The sequence below is a fragment of the Onychomys torridus genome, chromosome 16 (genome assembly GCF_903995425.1).
Source record: "Onychomys torridus chromosome 16, mOncTor1.1, whole genome shotgun sequence".
Lineage (NCBI taxonomy): Eukaryota > Metazoa > Chordata > Mammalia > Rodentia > Cricetidae > Onychomys > Onychomys torridus.
Window position 1 is genome coordinate 24,101,104 of NC_050458.1, and position 13,853 is coordinate 24,114,956.

At 39.5% G+C, this 13,853-nt stretch overlaps 1 protein-coding gene and 1 non-coding gene across 3 annotated transcripts in view; both read right to left on the reverse strand.

Annotated features, from left to right (window-relative positions):
* Positions 1-2,458: 2,458 nt before the first annotated feature.
* Positions 2,459-13,853, reverse strand: part of Zhx1 (zinc fingers and homeoboxes 1) — a 35,006-nt gene continuing 23,611 nt past the window's right edge. For both annotated transcript variants that reach the window (XM_036208231.1, XM_036208232.1), the window contains 2 exons: positions 7,232-10,078; positions 2,459-3,938 (listed from right to left, as the gene is read on the reverse strand). In XM_036208231.1, coding sequence (XP_036064124.1) covers positions 7,235-9,859 — 2,625 coding nt within the window. In that variant the 5' untranslated portion in view covers positions 9,860-10,078 and the 3' untranslated portion in view covers positions 2,459-3,938; positions 7,232-7,234. The remainder of the gene's footprint in view (positions 3,939-7,231; positions 10,079-13,853) is intronic.
* Positions 4,320-4,445, reverse strand: LOC118597526. Its single transcript, XR_004946832.1, has one exon. It is a non-coding gene; the product is annotated as a small nucleolar RNA SNORA40 (small nucleolar RNA).

A 13,853-nucleotide genomic window follows, 5' to 3' on the forward strand; every position in this document is an offset into this window, starting at 1 on the left:
ATTACTGAATAGGGGAGAGATGGCCCAGCAGTTAAGAGCATGTACTGCTCTTCAGACAACTTGAGTTCAATTCCCAGTACCCACAACTGCCTGTAATTCCACCTCCAGGAAATCTAATGCCTCTGACCTCCTAGAGCACCTGCACTTGTGTGTGCACACCCACACAGAGACATACCTACACATAATAAAAAATTAATAAAAATGAATCTTCAAAGAAAATACTGAACAAGATGTGGTGATACATGCCTTGAATCCAGAACTTGAAAAGTGGAGGCAGGGAAGATCAAGAATTCAAATCATCCTTAGCTATGCCAGCCTGGGCTACATGAGACACTGTTTCAAAAAAACAAAAACAGAAAAATAAAATACAAGCTTCTGGCCCTTCCAGATATTCATCAATCAATTCCTAAACTTGCTGTAGGTATTTCTGTTTAAAAACACCCTAGTTAACATACACTATCAATTTAATTAACACTGAATTAATGGCTAGCAGCATGTAGCTTCCACTGAAATTAAGCTCAGCTAGCACGCATTTCTCCACATGGCACAAAGCAGACTCATTGCATTTACTAGGCAGCACTCCAGCATTACATTTAGGAACTATTTTAAACAATGAAATCACCAGCAAAAAGCACAAAAATACTAAACATAACACTACACTGCACAAAAGACTGTTTCTTTGCTTTAGGAGAGTTGAATGCCACCTAGCTGACCTCACCTGGGAATGTGCTCATAGACAACTCAGATGTTTTTCTATTCTGTGCATATAGGGGAAGAGCCACATATGTGCACTGAGTATTGAGTTGGGGTTTGCAAATAAATTTTAATGAGTAGGAGTATTTGCATATACAGAATCCACAAATAATGAGGATTGGCTATATTTGCAAACTATCTCAGATAAGATTGTAACATCCAAATTATACAAAGTATTTCTAGAACTCAACAACAAAAGGGTAACCCAATTAAAAACTGGGCAAAGGACTTGAACATTTACCAAAAAAGGTATACAAGTGGTTGTCACCACATGAAAAGATGATGTCACTATGGAAATCAAAACTACAATGATACACTTCACATCCAAGATGACTATCATTTTGTTCCCTACCTCATGTTGACTATATAATAATACTTTTTTAAAAAGATATATTTATTATGTATACAGAAGAGGGCACCAGATCTCATTACAGATGGTTGTCAGCCACCATGTGGTTGCTGGGAATTGAACTCAGGACCTCTGGAAGAGCAGTTGGTGCTCTTAACCGCTGAGCCATCTCTCCAGCCCATAATAATACTTTTAATGACTGAAAGTAAAAGGTATTGGGAAAGATGTAAGAAAGTAGACCTCGTCTACATTGCTGGTGACATGTGAAAAGCTTAAGATGCTGTGAAAAACATTTTGACCCTGTGTAAATGAGTCGGTAATTCCTTAAAAGTTAAGCAGGTATAATGCTAGGTGTGATGGCACACTCCTGTAACCCCAGCACTCAAAATGAGGAAACAATAGGATTGTGGGTTCCAAGCCAGCCTGAGCAATGCAATGAGTTGGAGACCAGTCTGGAATGAACTTAAATTTTTTCTTAAAAAAGTTAAGTATAGAATTTCTCATACAATTCGGAGTACTGCTCCAAGCTGTATATCTGAAAACAGGGACTCAAAGACTCACAAGCCAGAGTTCATTGCAACATTATTCATAATAACCCGAAGGCAGAAACAACCCAAGTGCCCATCAACAGATGAGAGGATAGCCAAAAATTAGTGCACAAGGAACTATTATTCAGCCATCAAAAGGGAATGTTATGATATATGTCACAGCATGGATGGCATTGAAAATATTATGCCAAGGGGAATAAGCCAGACACAGAAAGAAAACCTGTGTGTTTCCACTCACTTGGAATATCAAGCGTAGGCAAATTCATAGAGCAGGAAGTAGAGTAAAGGTTACCAGGAGCTGAGGATGTGGAGTTATTGCTTAATGGTTACAAATCTCTGTATGGGGTGATGAAAAGGTTTTGGAAATAACAGTGATGGTTGTGTAATATTGTGAATATAATTTAGTGCCATTAAACTGTACACTTAAAATTATAATATCAAATTCTATGCAAATTCACCACATTTTTAAAAATGCTGGGTTAACAAAATAGAAAAAAATCACTCAAAATTGCTTATTACTGCTAACTTTTATTTTGTATTCAAGAACACAGTCAACCAGGAAAGAAAGTTTCTTTTGCCTGTCAAATAAATGTATTTAAAAGCTAGCAAACATCAGAGCAGACTCTCATCCAGTCTGCCAGAGAAGGGAAATCGCAGAGTTACTTGCAGCTATACAAAGTTGGCATAGCACAAAGGAAACATAATGTAAATATATTCAAATCCTTCATCTTCAATCCTTGACATTTTAAGGACTGGATTTTGAGAACATTGAAATTACTGTCAAATAAAACTCAGACCACATTAGCAATGGTTTTAAAAAGGGAGTGATTTAATCATTATAATAAGAGTATTTAAAGAAGATTTTAGATATGTAAAAGAAAAACAGCTTAGTGCATTCAATTGTTACAGTCTTTACATCACTTCTTTTTTAAAAAAGTTAACAGTAGTATGAAAAAAGCCACCCACAAAGCCAGCTGTCTGAGTGAAGAAATCAGCAAATTGCAGCATTTGGGAATTGCTAATAAAGCTATAGTTAAAAAATAAAAAGTTTATAAAAATGAAAGCAGCATGCATATTCAAGGCTTTTTCATAACAGTTTCATTAACTGATGAACATTTAACCAAGAGCTTAGTATTTATTATTCATTAAATTAGAAAACAAACTGGCCAAACCTACTACACATGATCATTGGAAAAAAAATTTAAAGTCCAAATCTAATTGAACTGAAAATTTGTTCTGTGAGGAAAGCACATTTTGAAAAGTGGTCCTATGATTACGAAAGTAAAGGTCCTTTCCAACACAAATGGCAGCACCAGTCTTTAATCACAAGTCAGTAGGAACCGAGTCTTGTACAGCAGTCACCGCTAACACACCCTGCCTCCGATTCTAACATGAAAAGCTCATTTTAACTCATCAGGATCAGTTCAGAATTGTTTTTCTCTGTTCACTGAAACTGTTACACAAGGTAGAATTCCATGAAAAGATTACCTTACAGAATCTGACCTGAGTCTGTCTGATGTTCCTGATTCCCACGCCTGTGAGCACACACTGCATGTATTTACTGAGGGACTGTTCCACATGTTTGGAACAGTGTTTGGAGTTCTCTCCCCAGTAAGCTCTTTTCCCCTGTGGGTAGTATCTTCAGTCAGATTCTGACAAAGAGCAGTCACACAAGGACTGCAGTGGAGACAGTGGTTTATCTGAGTGTTTATGGAGGGTCCAGTCATGAAGGCCAGCGAGTCTTCCTGTTCCAACATAATACATACAGGCTGCTTTTACACTACAAACTGTGTAAGCCCATGTACAACTTTTAATTTTGGTGTAGGACCTGATAAATAAGACACAGAAGTAAATTAGGGTTTGGTTCCCCCTCCCATTTCTAAGAACTTTTACTCTGAAAGCTGTTTGGTCACTCGGGCAATGCTGCCTTATCTTACACAGCTGTAAGCTGGCCTAAAATTGAGGACAAGCTCTAGTGGTCATTAACCCCTTAGAAAGTCAAAGATTCACAAAGTTTCCATCCTGCCAGAATAAAAATGTACTGTATTAAAGTTTCACTTTTTACAAGTTGTTTTTAATTAGCGCTCTATTTACATTGCAGAACTTTCCCCAACTGCAGCAGGTTGACTTTGGCACAACATCAAGTTCCATTTCTTTTGGACATTGGATCCGGTTTTGAGAGTAGGTATGCCCCAAAGCATTTTCAGTGTCATCAAGGATTGGGCCCATTCACAGTAATTCAGACATCTTGAGTTGAAGAACTTATACTCCTTCAGAATTTTAAGTAGCTATAAAAGAAAAACAACAACAACAACAAAAAACAAAACCCTGAAACTTTAAAGATAGCCATATTTTAATTTTTGCCTTTAGAATAAAAATAGCCAGTTAGACACAAATACATTCTGCATTCTCTTTACCAGTGAGATCACTTAACCACACACACCTCACAGTGCGGTTTGTGTAAACCGTATGTGTTCTGCATGTGCCACATTTGCTTTCAGACAGACACCTTTCTGTAATCATTTATAAAATTATTAGTAGGAAGATATTTTATTGTCAGTATTTGTAACATGAAATCTAAAGACCTATAGTATTTCTACTTGTACACAAGACTAGCATGTGCAATATATATATATATATTTTCATGTTCTGCAGTATCTTTTTTTTATCATATTCCTTTGTGTATTTAACAAAGTTCATACTGAACAATGAGTTCTGGATTGTAAAAGAGGAATTTTTTTTGTACCTGTCTTCTGTGGCTTTTCCCAGTTGCATGACTACTTTGGGAAGGTTCAGGTAAGTATTTTCATAAGTTGAACCATATTTAAATAAAATTTTTAGGAGGAAACCTATGCTGAATACTTTGGCAAATGAAAATTATTTTGTTAAATAGATTGTAACATGCTAATTAATGTGTTTTATAATTTTAGATTTCCAAGTATTTCTTAAGTTGTGTATATGGGATATGCTGTGCACATGTTCATGTGGGGGGCGGTGCACAAGCCTCACACACATGTGCCAGCCATTGGTAGGTGTAGGGTGTTCCTCAGCTGCTTTTCACCTTAGTTTCAGAGACAGGCTCTCTCAGGAAAGCCAGCAGAGCTCTGATTCAGCCACCCTGGCTGGCCAGTCAACTCCAGGGCCTCGCCTTTCTCCACCCTCTCTCCTAAGTGCTGGAGTTACAAGGGCCAGCGACTGTGCCTGGAGATGGGTGCTGGGAGTCTGAACTCAGGAAAACACTTTACCCACTGATCCATTTTCCCAGCACTGCTCTCTCCGTATTTCAAAAGCAAAGGATACATATACCACATACAATATAAACCTTTGAAAAAAGGCTTCATGTGAATTGTATGACCATAATCAGTATCTGTAACCATGTTATTATATCATTGAAGCAAACTGTATGGAAAAGTTCACCTATTTTTAGAAAATTACAACTCCTCAGAAAATGGCTGCAAAGCCTGCAACAACAATTCACTGCAGCAACAAATTTGCTGATTTAATCTTGGCTGAGTACACATTTTTGTGTTTAGCAATAAAAAAATAAAGCCTGTTACAAATACTTTATGTATCTGGGTCAGAACAAAGCCTGTCCTGAAGTCTTCTGACACGAAGATGTGGAGGGCTAGATTTCAGGAAATGCTACAAAACTCTCGATCTTCTTGTGACTTAAAATGCTAACACCATACGCTACGGCCTGCAATGAGACTGACACTGCTGATATAAATAAGTGGGGCTTTAGCTCATCTGACTTTCTGTCTTAATGTTAGTGAGAAGAAAGCTGGAGAAAGGACTGTTAGTGAGTAAGACTAGTGTGTAGCCTTTATTAAGGTCTCTATAAATAATTGCTAAAATAAACCAGGAAGATGCCAATACTGTGTAGAGTAAGAGAGCATACAAGTATGTTAGAGAGGAAATAAGTAACTATGCTCATATACAAAATGAAGTCTGTGCTTCTTTTCCTCCCTCAGTGTTGAGAACGCTACAGTAATTTCTGACGAGACACTATTTGAGCTACAGAGAGACAAACACAAGCATTTCATGACAACTACATTGTTTTCAAAACAGTGTGCTTTTATTCTGGAATACTCCCAAAACAAAGAACAGAAAAGAATAAAACGATGTTCTTGAATTTCACAAGAATAAAGAACTGAAGTCCCTGGCTGAGAATGTAGCTTAGTTGTGGAGTGCTGGCCTAGCATGAACAGTCAGTCCCCTAGTTTAATCCCCAGTATGGGAAACTTAAATGTGAAGAATTGAAGTCCTAACTTCAGGTTACTGCTTGCAACTACAGTACATTTTTAATTTAATCTATAATCTATTAAGGAACATGCCAAAACTTTTCAAATTTAAGTTATATTTGTTTGCACTTTTAAGAAGACTATAGAGATTTTATATTGCTTTAAAAGAGGGTCTTGCTATAAGCCCAGGCAAGCCTCAAACTTGAACTCCTCCTGACTCAGTTTCTTAATGTTAGGATTATAGGAATATGGAGCTTCATCCAGCAGGAAATATAATTTTCCTAACCAAACATGGTACTTATAGATATTTTGGGACTGAGTTAAATTATGTCAAATATCAGATCTGTTATCTGCCTTTTGATCTCTATGCCAAAGAATTTATATTGTGGCTGCTCAAAAACAGATGTCACCTAAACACACAGGAGTTTATACAGGACCTAGAACAGGCCTTTGACTTTTAGCAGAAAAAAGATACTGAGTGCATAATGAACCTTAAACTCTAGCTGAAAGTCTGATAAAGTCTGTTTTGAGGAACAACAATGAAGAAAAAAGTATCTCCTTTTATTTATGTTTTCTAGAACCCATCTGTCCTTGTGTTCATAATCCCTCCCTTCAGCATACCTGTCCTTTTTAACTTTGTTTCTGAACTGTTTCCTTACACGGGCAAAAATGAAGCATTAGTAGAGAGAAGGTTATAAGAAATACTTTTATTATCTTTAGTGTTTGTTTTCCATTCCCTTTTTACTTTCTTTTAAAACATTCTGTATGAAAAATAAATAATTAAAGGGACATTAAGACATTAAAACCCGAGTAATACAATTGTCAAGCTACACATCACAATATACATGTCATGACTAGTGGCACCTGGTCCTCTTATTAGGAAAAAAAAGTTTTCGAAAAAAATTAGTAAAAGTGAAGAAGAGGGATAGGGAGACGGCTTGGATCACTAGAGTACTTTTATGAAAACATCAGAACCTGAGTTCAGATCTGAGAACCCTCTTAAGAGCCATGCCCAGCAGTGCACACCTGTATTCCTGGTGCAGGTGTAGAGAGAGGTGAATCTTTGGAGCTTTTAGAGCTCCCTGGCCACATAGTATTGCTAAGTCAGTGAGCTCCAGGTTCAGAGAGAGATGCTGTCCAAAAATATATGGTGGAGAGCAAGAGGAAGGCTCTGGCCTACACACACACACACACACACACACACACACACACGCACACGCACACGCACACGCACACGCGCACACACACACACACACACTCACATGAAGATGACTGAACCAATAAGGTGGCTGTTAAAACGTGTATATGACTGAGGAGGAATACAAAGGCTAAACACTTACATTTCAGTCATCCGATTTAGAAAGCTTCCGTTTCACATGTCGTGGGGGTTCCCAAGTGTCACTGTCATCTGTTTCTTCTTCATCTTCTTCCTGATCATCAATAACTTCCTCTTCCTCTTCATTTTCCTCAAATAATTCTATACCTAACTCAGATCTTCTCTGTCTTTCTGCAAACCACTCTCTGACCTGTTCATAGCCCATGTGTGACCTGTTGACAAGTTCATCAAGGTCTTGCTCATTAAGAAATTTGTGCTTCAGGTAATAATCCTTAAGTATGGCCGTTCCAGTTTTAAACTTTATGAGTGATGGTACCCTGTCCCAGGTGTTCATTCTTTTGCCTCCTCTAGGCCTACCACGTGGTCTGCCTCTGCCTCGTCCTTTGGGCCTGCCTCTCCCTCTTTTCCTAAGGGAAGACAGACCATTCAAACCACTTGAATTGGAGCTTTGATAGTAGTAGTACCATTTTAAGTTTCCATTCTTCCAAGCATAACGGGTGTCCCCAAACCAACTAACTATGTCTGTTCTGGCAAGCCCACTTTCTTCAGCCAATTTGTCATACTCTTCTGCTGATGGCCACTGTGTTCGGACAAATGCACTTTTAAGCATGTGCAGCTGCTCCGGTGTTTTCTTACATATCTTGCCTGTACCTCCTGACTTAGGTGCAACTGCTTCATCTCCAGGAGAGCTTTCTCCAGGCTCTTCTTTGGAACTACCTACATTACTTTCATCTGTTTCTTTTTTCTCCTCCTTTAAAGCTTTTGTTTTATTCTTCTCTGTAAACCAAGCATCAATTTCTCTTCTAGTAAGTTTGGTTTGTGCTCTTAACCTATTTAATTCTTCATCTGTAAGCACAGAACTGTTGAGAAAACTTGCCTGAAGGACACGAAGTTGCTCTGCAGTTTTCTCTTTAAACTTCTGGGGAGCAAAGTCAGGAAAGGCATTCCAGGATTGTTTCTGCTGTGAAGTGACTGCAGCTGGGGGCTCTGGGGTTTCATCGCTGGAGTCTATGATGATAGTGGCAGAGGAGTCATTACTGAGATGTAAGCACTGATTACTCTTTGAATTTCGCTGGTTGTACCTTGTATCACTAAACCACTTTTTAATCTCGCCTTTGGTAAGGCCTGTGATTTTCATAAGCCTGACGATCTCTGAGTCGTGGGGAAACTGGTTTTTAAGATAGCTAACTTTCAGTTCTGCCAGCTGCTCTTTCGTCTTTTTGGCCCGAATACCAAATGAATCTGGGTTCACTAGTGCAGCTTCAGGTCTGACACTTGGCGACGATGGAACTGCCGCCATGGTGGCTGCTTTGGTCTCTGTAGCAGGCTGAGCAGCAGGCACTTGGCTCTTCTGCACATTTGTTTGATTCGGAACACCTGCCACTGTCAGGGCAATAGGTGCTGTTACTGGCAAGGTGTTTGTTCCAGCTACTTGGGTAAGGACCAGACCTGGCTGACCAACTATTTGGCATGTCTGTAAAATAGACGGTAACCCATTATTCCCCGTGGAAATGTGTGTAGGAATTACAGTTATGGTCTGAGGTACAGTATGTACTGTTCCATTGAATTGTTTCCTCCTTGCCTCCTCTACTTCTTCAGGAGTCCAACTAACACCATGCTTTAAACGTTGGGCTGAAAACCAGATCTTGATCTGTTCCTCTGTATATTTTGCTTGAGCAGAAAGAACTGTAATTTCTGACATTGTAGGATAAGGGAATTTGTTGTAGGTACTGAGTAGAAGGGGATTGTTATCCAAGGCAGCATTGTAGGTAGGAATGCTGTTAACAGGGATTAAGACTTTAGGGACCAAGTTGGAGTTCTGCTGAGCAGACACTGCAGTGATCACCTGGGCTAATCCAGGAAGAACGGCTGAGGGTGTCACTACTGTGCTGCCAGGATTGGGGTGCACTCTGCTGATGGTGGAAGTACTTGTATTGGATTCTGAGGCTGAAGAACTCGTACTTTCTACATTTTCTTCCCGGCTTACTTTCACTCCATTCTCTTTCTCTTCGGGCGTGTCCTCAGCTGAGTTATGGTGGACTGTAATCCGTTTGTTTTCTACCTTATTTTTCATCATTTTCATGATGGGAGTTTTACTGATGGAGATTCCCGAAGAAGAAACATCTATGGATTCTCCTTGTTCTGTATTCTCCTCTTTAACAAAACTACCATCAAAAGTCAGATCATTTATTGTTTGTTCAAAGATTGTCTGGTTATTTCGTTTCACCATAGTCAGCTTGAAATTTTCTTCTCCTGGGTGGTATTTCAGATTATGCTCAGAAAGTGCATCATACCTTTTGGTAAGAAAGTTGCATTCAACACAAACATAGGATGAATTCAGTACAACATTAGGATGTTCTGAATCTACATGGAAAGTAAACATATTTAGATCTGGAGTTTGAAAAGTACAGTATTTACATTCATAGCCCCCTTCCACTTTTTTACTTGGCTGATTGTCAGAATCCACAGATTCGTGAACTTCTTCATCACTGGAAATACTCTCTGCTCTAGCATTCTCTACCGGTGTAAGGACAGGAGGACCTTCATCCAAATCTGATATCAACTCAAGATCTGGATCCTGCTCACTGGCAAGGACCATGCAAGGTGTTGTTGATTTTCGTCTGCTTGCCATTTTGATTGGGGGGGAGGGGGACTCAGTGGTGATTTAAAAGCACTGAGGCTTAAAACTGGAATCCTTCATTGGAAAACAGTGGTTTCTGGCTCTTCAAGTCCACTTTTGTGCTCAACAAGTCTCTTCAGTAGCATTTCCATGGTGCAATCAAGTACAAGCTTAGCTGGCAGATAAAACGCTGCTGGACGGCTGAAATGTGTGAAGCACAACTCCAACCACCTACATTGGAACAAATTTAAAATGAGTGACTATGGTTTTTAATAAAACGATGTTATTATATGTACTTACATTAAGTTGTGGCACAGGTCAGTTATATAGATTTACACTGTGAATCAGGAATCTGGAAAAGGGGCTCTAAGAATCTAAATAAATGCCTGTCTCCAAGCAAACATGTTGAAGACTATGTGATACTTAGGAGCCAAATCCAAGTGTGTTCATTTGAATCTTTCAGTCAGCTAGATGGTAGAAGGAATCAAGAAGGAAACTGCTATGGAAGCACTATGGAAGTGTAAAGTAACCGTCTGTTAACACGGAAGGAACTGTAAAGGCAGCCACAGCGGCATGTATACAAAATCCAACCCATCAACTAGGTCTTCCTCCTATCACCTGTCTGGGCTCAACTGCTCAAAGAACAGAGTTGAAGCCCTTAAGGCCTATGCAGTCCCCTTCACTCTCGGCCCAACCTCACTTCCTGCTTCATCTCCTGCCGTCATCTTCCTTCTTCCCCACCCTTAGGAAATGACAGTTGTTCCAGGAACACCTGACGTACTGTCATGATTTTACTCAGGCTGTTCTGGATCCCAGGACACCTGCTTGTACACGTGATGTAATATCATTCTGCATTATAAATCACCTCTTCTACTCATTTCCTAGTCTAGTGTTAACCATATTGTATCAGACCCCTGCTAACATTTCTGTTCCTGCTCCCTTCCTATACCTGCATACCTGTGGTCTCCTTACTAGCAATACTGGGTCTTCTTGCTCTTTTTGTTTTTAATCCCTAGTAACCAATTTATTATGTAAGTCTCCAAAACTCTAGACAAGCAAAGTCCTCAGTGTTTCAATCTAACATTTTCTCAGCTAAGCTGCTCTGGCTGACCTCTCGTTCACGTTTGATTGACAGTGCAAACAAGAAGTCAGTATGGAAGCAGGTAATCACTATCAATTAACTTGAATTGCCAAGAATAGGAAAGTAGTTCCAGAAAACCCAACTGGGTCAGAGCATATCACTATAGTCAATAATCACTGCAACTCAAAATATGATACTGAGTCATCAACATGTAAACTCTTGAAAATCACTGAATTTTATATTTGAAATGGTAGATCTCATGTTATGTGAATTATAGCTCAATAAACTTTTAAATTTTTTATTTTATCTTATTTTATTTTTGTTTTTCAAGACAGAGTTTCTCTGCATAGCCCTGGCTGTCCTAGAACTTGCTCTGTAGACCAAACTGTTCTTGAATTCTAAGAGATCTACCTGCCTCTGCTTCCCAAGTACTGGGATTAAAGGTGTGTGCATGTGTTTCTGAAATCTAAACCAAATTCAAGTAAATACAAATTCAAGTAAATACTTATTTGCCACCAGAATTTCAAGTGACTTGCAAATGCTAGCATCATCCCTGTCATAGCTGAAGGAAAAGGAGTCCACTTCTAAGATCTTATAAGAAGGTGTGCTGACAGCAGTTGTCAGGAAACAGAGCTGTAGGCCCTGATTTGAAGGTGCTAAGACCGTCTACATCTGATCACTCAGATACAAACTAACAAAGAGCATCAGCTTAGTTATACATGGTCCAAATCTAAAATTGGACCATGTATATTTTAATTTAAATTAAATTAATTAAAATTTTTAATTTAATTTAAAAATTAAATCATGGGGGCTGGAGAGATGGCTCAGAGGTTAAGTATGGTGATATTTTATTTGTACTGAAATGTGATTTTATTTGTATGTTAATAAGTAGCCTGGGGGTCAGAGCTAATAGTGAGCTAATAGTAAGCCATAGCAGAAGCCAGTCGGTGGTGGCATACACCTTTAATCCAGATCACATGACAGGCAGATCTCTGTGCGTTCAAGGATACAGCCAGCATGGAGACACACGCCTTTAATATAAATACCAACCAGAGAAGACCTGGAGGTCTATACAGACAGGCAGTGACGAGGAGGTCATGTGGTTGGGTTTACAACCAATGAGAAGGCAGAACAGAAAGTCTATAAAAAAAGACAGATACACAGACAGTAGGTCTCTTTATGGAGAGGAAGGACAGCTGCAGCAGTGAAGGGTAAGAAAAGGTTTTAAGCTCTTAACTATGGCTCTAACCTCTTGGCTTTTAACTCTGCAATTGGCTCTGTGTTTCTTATTTAACAAGACGGTTACATCTACAGTTAAGAGCACTGGCTGTTGGGCTGGAGAGATGGCTCAGCGGTTAAGAGCACTAGCTGAGGATATCATCCCTATGCTAATTCCCTTCGAGAGTCCACCCTCCTAAATGCTTAAGGGAAGCTCCTTGTCTGTGTATCCAGCATATTGGGCATTAACAGCTTAGATGCAAGATTGTAAAACATAAAAAGCGGGGTTGGGGATTTAGCTCAGTGGTAGAGCCCTGGCCTAGCAAGCACAACGCTCAGGGTTCAATCCTCAGCTCCAAAAAAAAAAAAAAAAAAAAAAATCAGAAGCGAACTTCTGCCCACCAGGGTTCTTCCATTGTGCTGTAAGCCTGTATTTAAGACCTCCTCCCTCCTTCAATAAACAGCATTTGGCATTCCAAAAAAATAAATAAATAAATAAAGAAGAAGAAGAAGAGGGGGTCAAGATCATGATGGGGAAACCCACAGAGACAGCTGACCAGTGCTAGTTGGAGCTCACTGACTCTGGACCGACAGCCTGGGAACCTACATGGGACCGAACTAGACCCTCTGAATGTGGATGACAGTTGTGTGGCTTGATCTGTTTGTGGGGTCCCTGGCAGTAGGATCAGGACTTATCCCAGGTGCATGAACTGGCTTTTTGGAGCCCATTCCCTGTGGTGGGATACCTTGCTCAGCCTTGATACAATGGGCAGGGGCTAGGCCCTCCTTCAACTTGGTATGCCAGACTTTGTTGACTACCATGGAAGGCCTTACCCACTCTGAGGAGTGGATGGGGGTAGAGTGGGAGGGAGGTGAGGAGGCGAGAGAAGGGGAGGGAGGGGAAACTGGGGTTGGTATGTAAAATGAAAAAAATTCTAATAAATAATTTTTTTTTTTTTTTAAAGAGCACTGGTTGTTCTTCCAGAGGTTCTGAGTTCAATTCCCAGCAACACATAGTGGCTCACAACCATCTGTAATGAGATCTGGTGCCCTCTTCTGGCCTGCAAGGACACATGCAGGCAGAACACTGTATACATAATAAATAAATAAATCTTTAAAAAAAAAAAAAAAAAGAGCACTGGCTGCTTTTTCAGAGGTCCTGAGTTTGATTCCCAGCAACCACATGGTGCCTCACAACCACCTGTAATGAGATCTGGCGTACATGCAGGCAGAACACTGTATACATCATAAATAAATAAATAAATCTAAAAAATAAATAAGTAAATCATGGGCTCAGTGGTTAAGAGTACTGACTGCTCTTTCAGCGGACTCAAGTTCACTTCCCAGCATCCATATGGTGGCTCAAGACCTTCTGTAGCTTCAGTTCCAGATGATATAGCACAGATATCCATGTAGGCAAAACACCAATACATATGAAATATAAATAAATCTGAAAAAATGAGATTTGCAAGAAATTGTACAGGTATGGAGGTCATTATGTTAGATAATGGGAAATAAGCCAGAGTTACAAATATTGGATATTTTCTCTCATATGTAGAATCAAGATTTAAAGTTTCGTGTGTACATGTTTATATAGATAGATAGATATACACACATACAAACACATACCATATACATACAGAGAGGGCAGGGGTGTTGGTGTGTCATGAAAGTATAAAGGGAAGCGTGAGTAGGAAGAAAGGATTC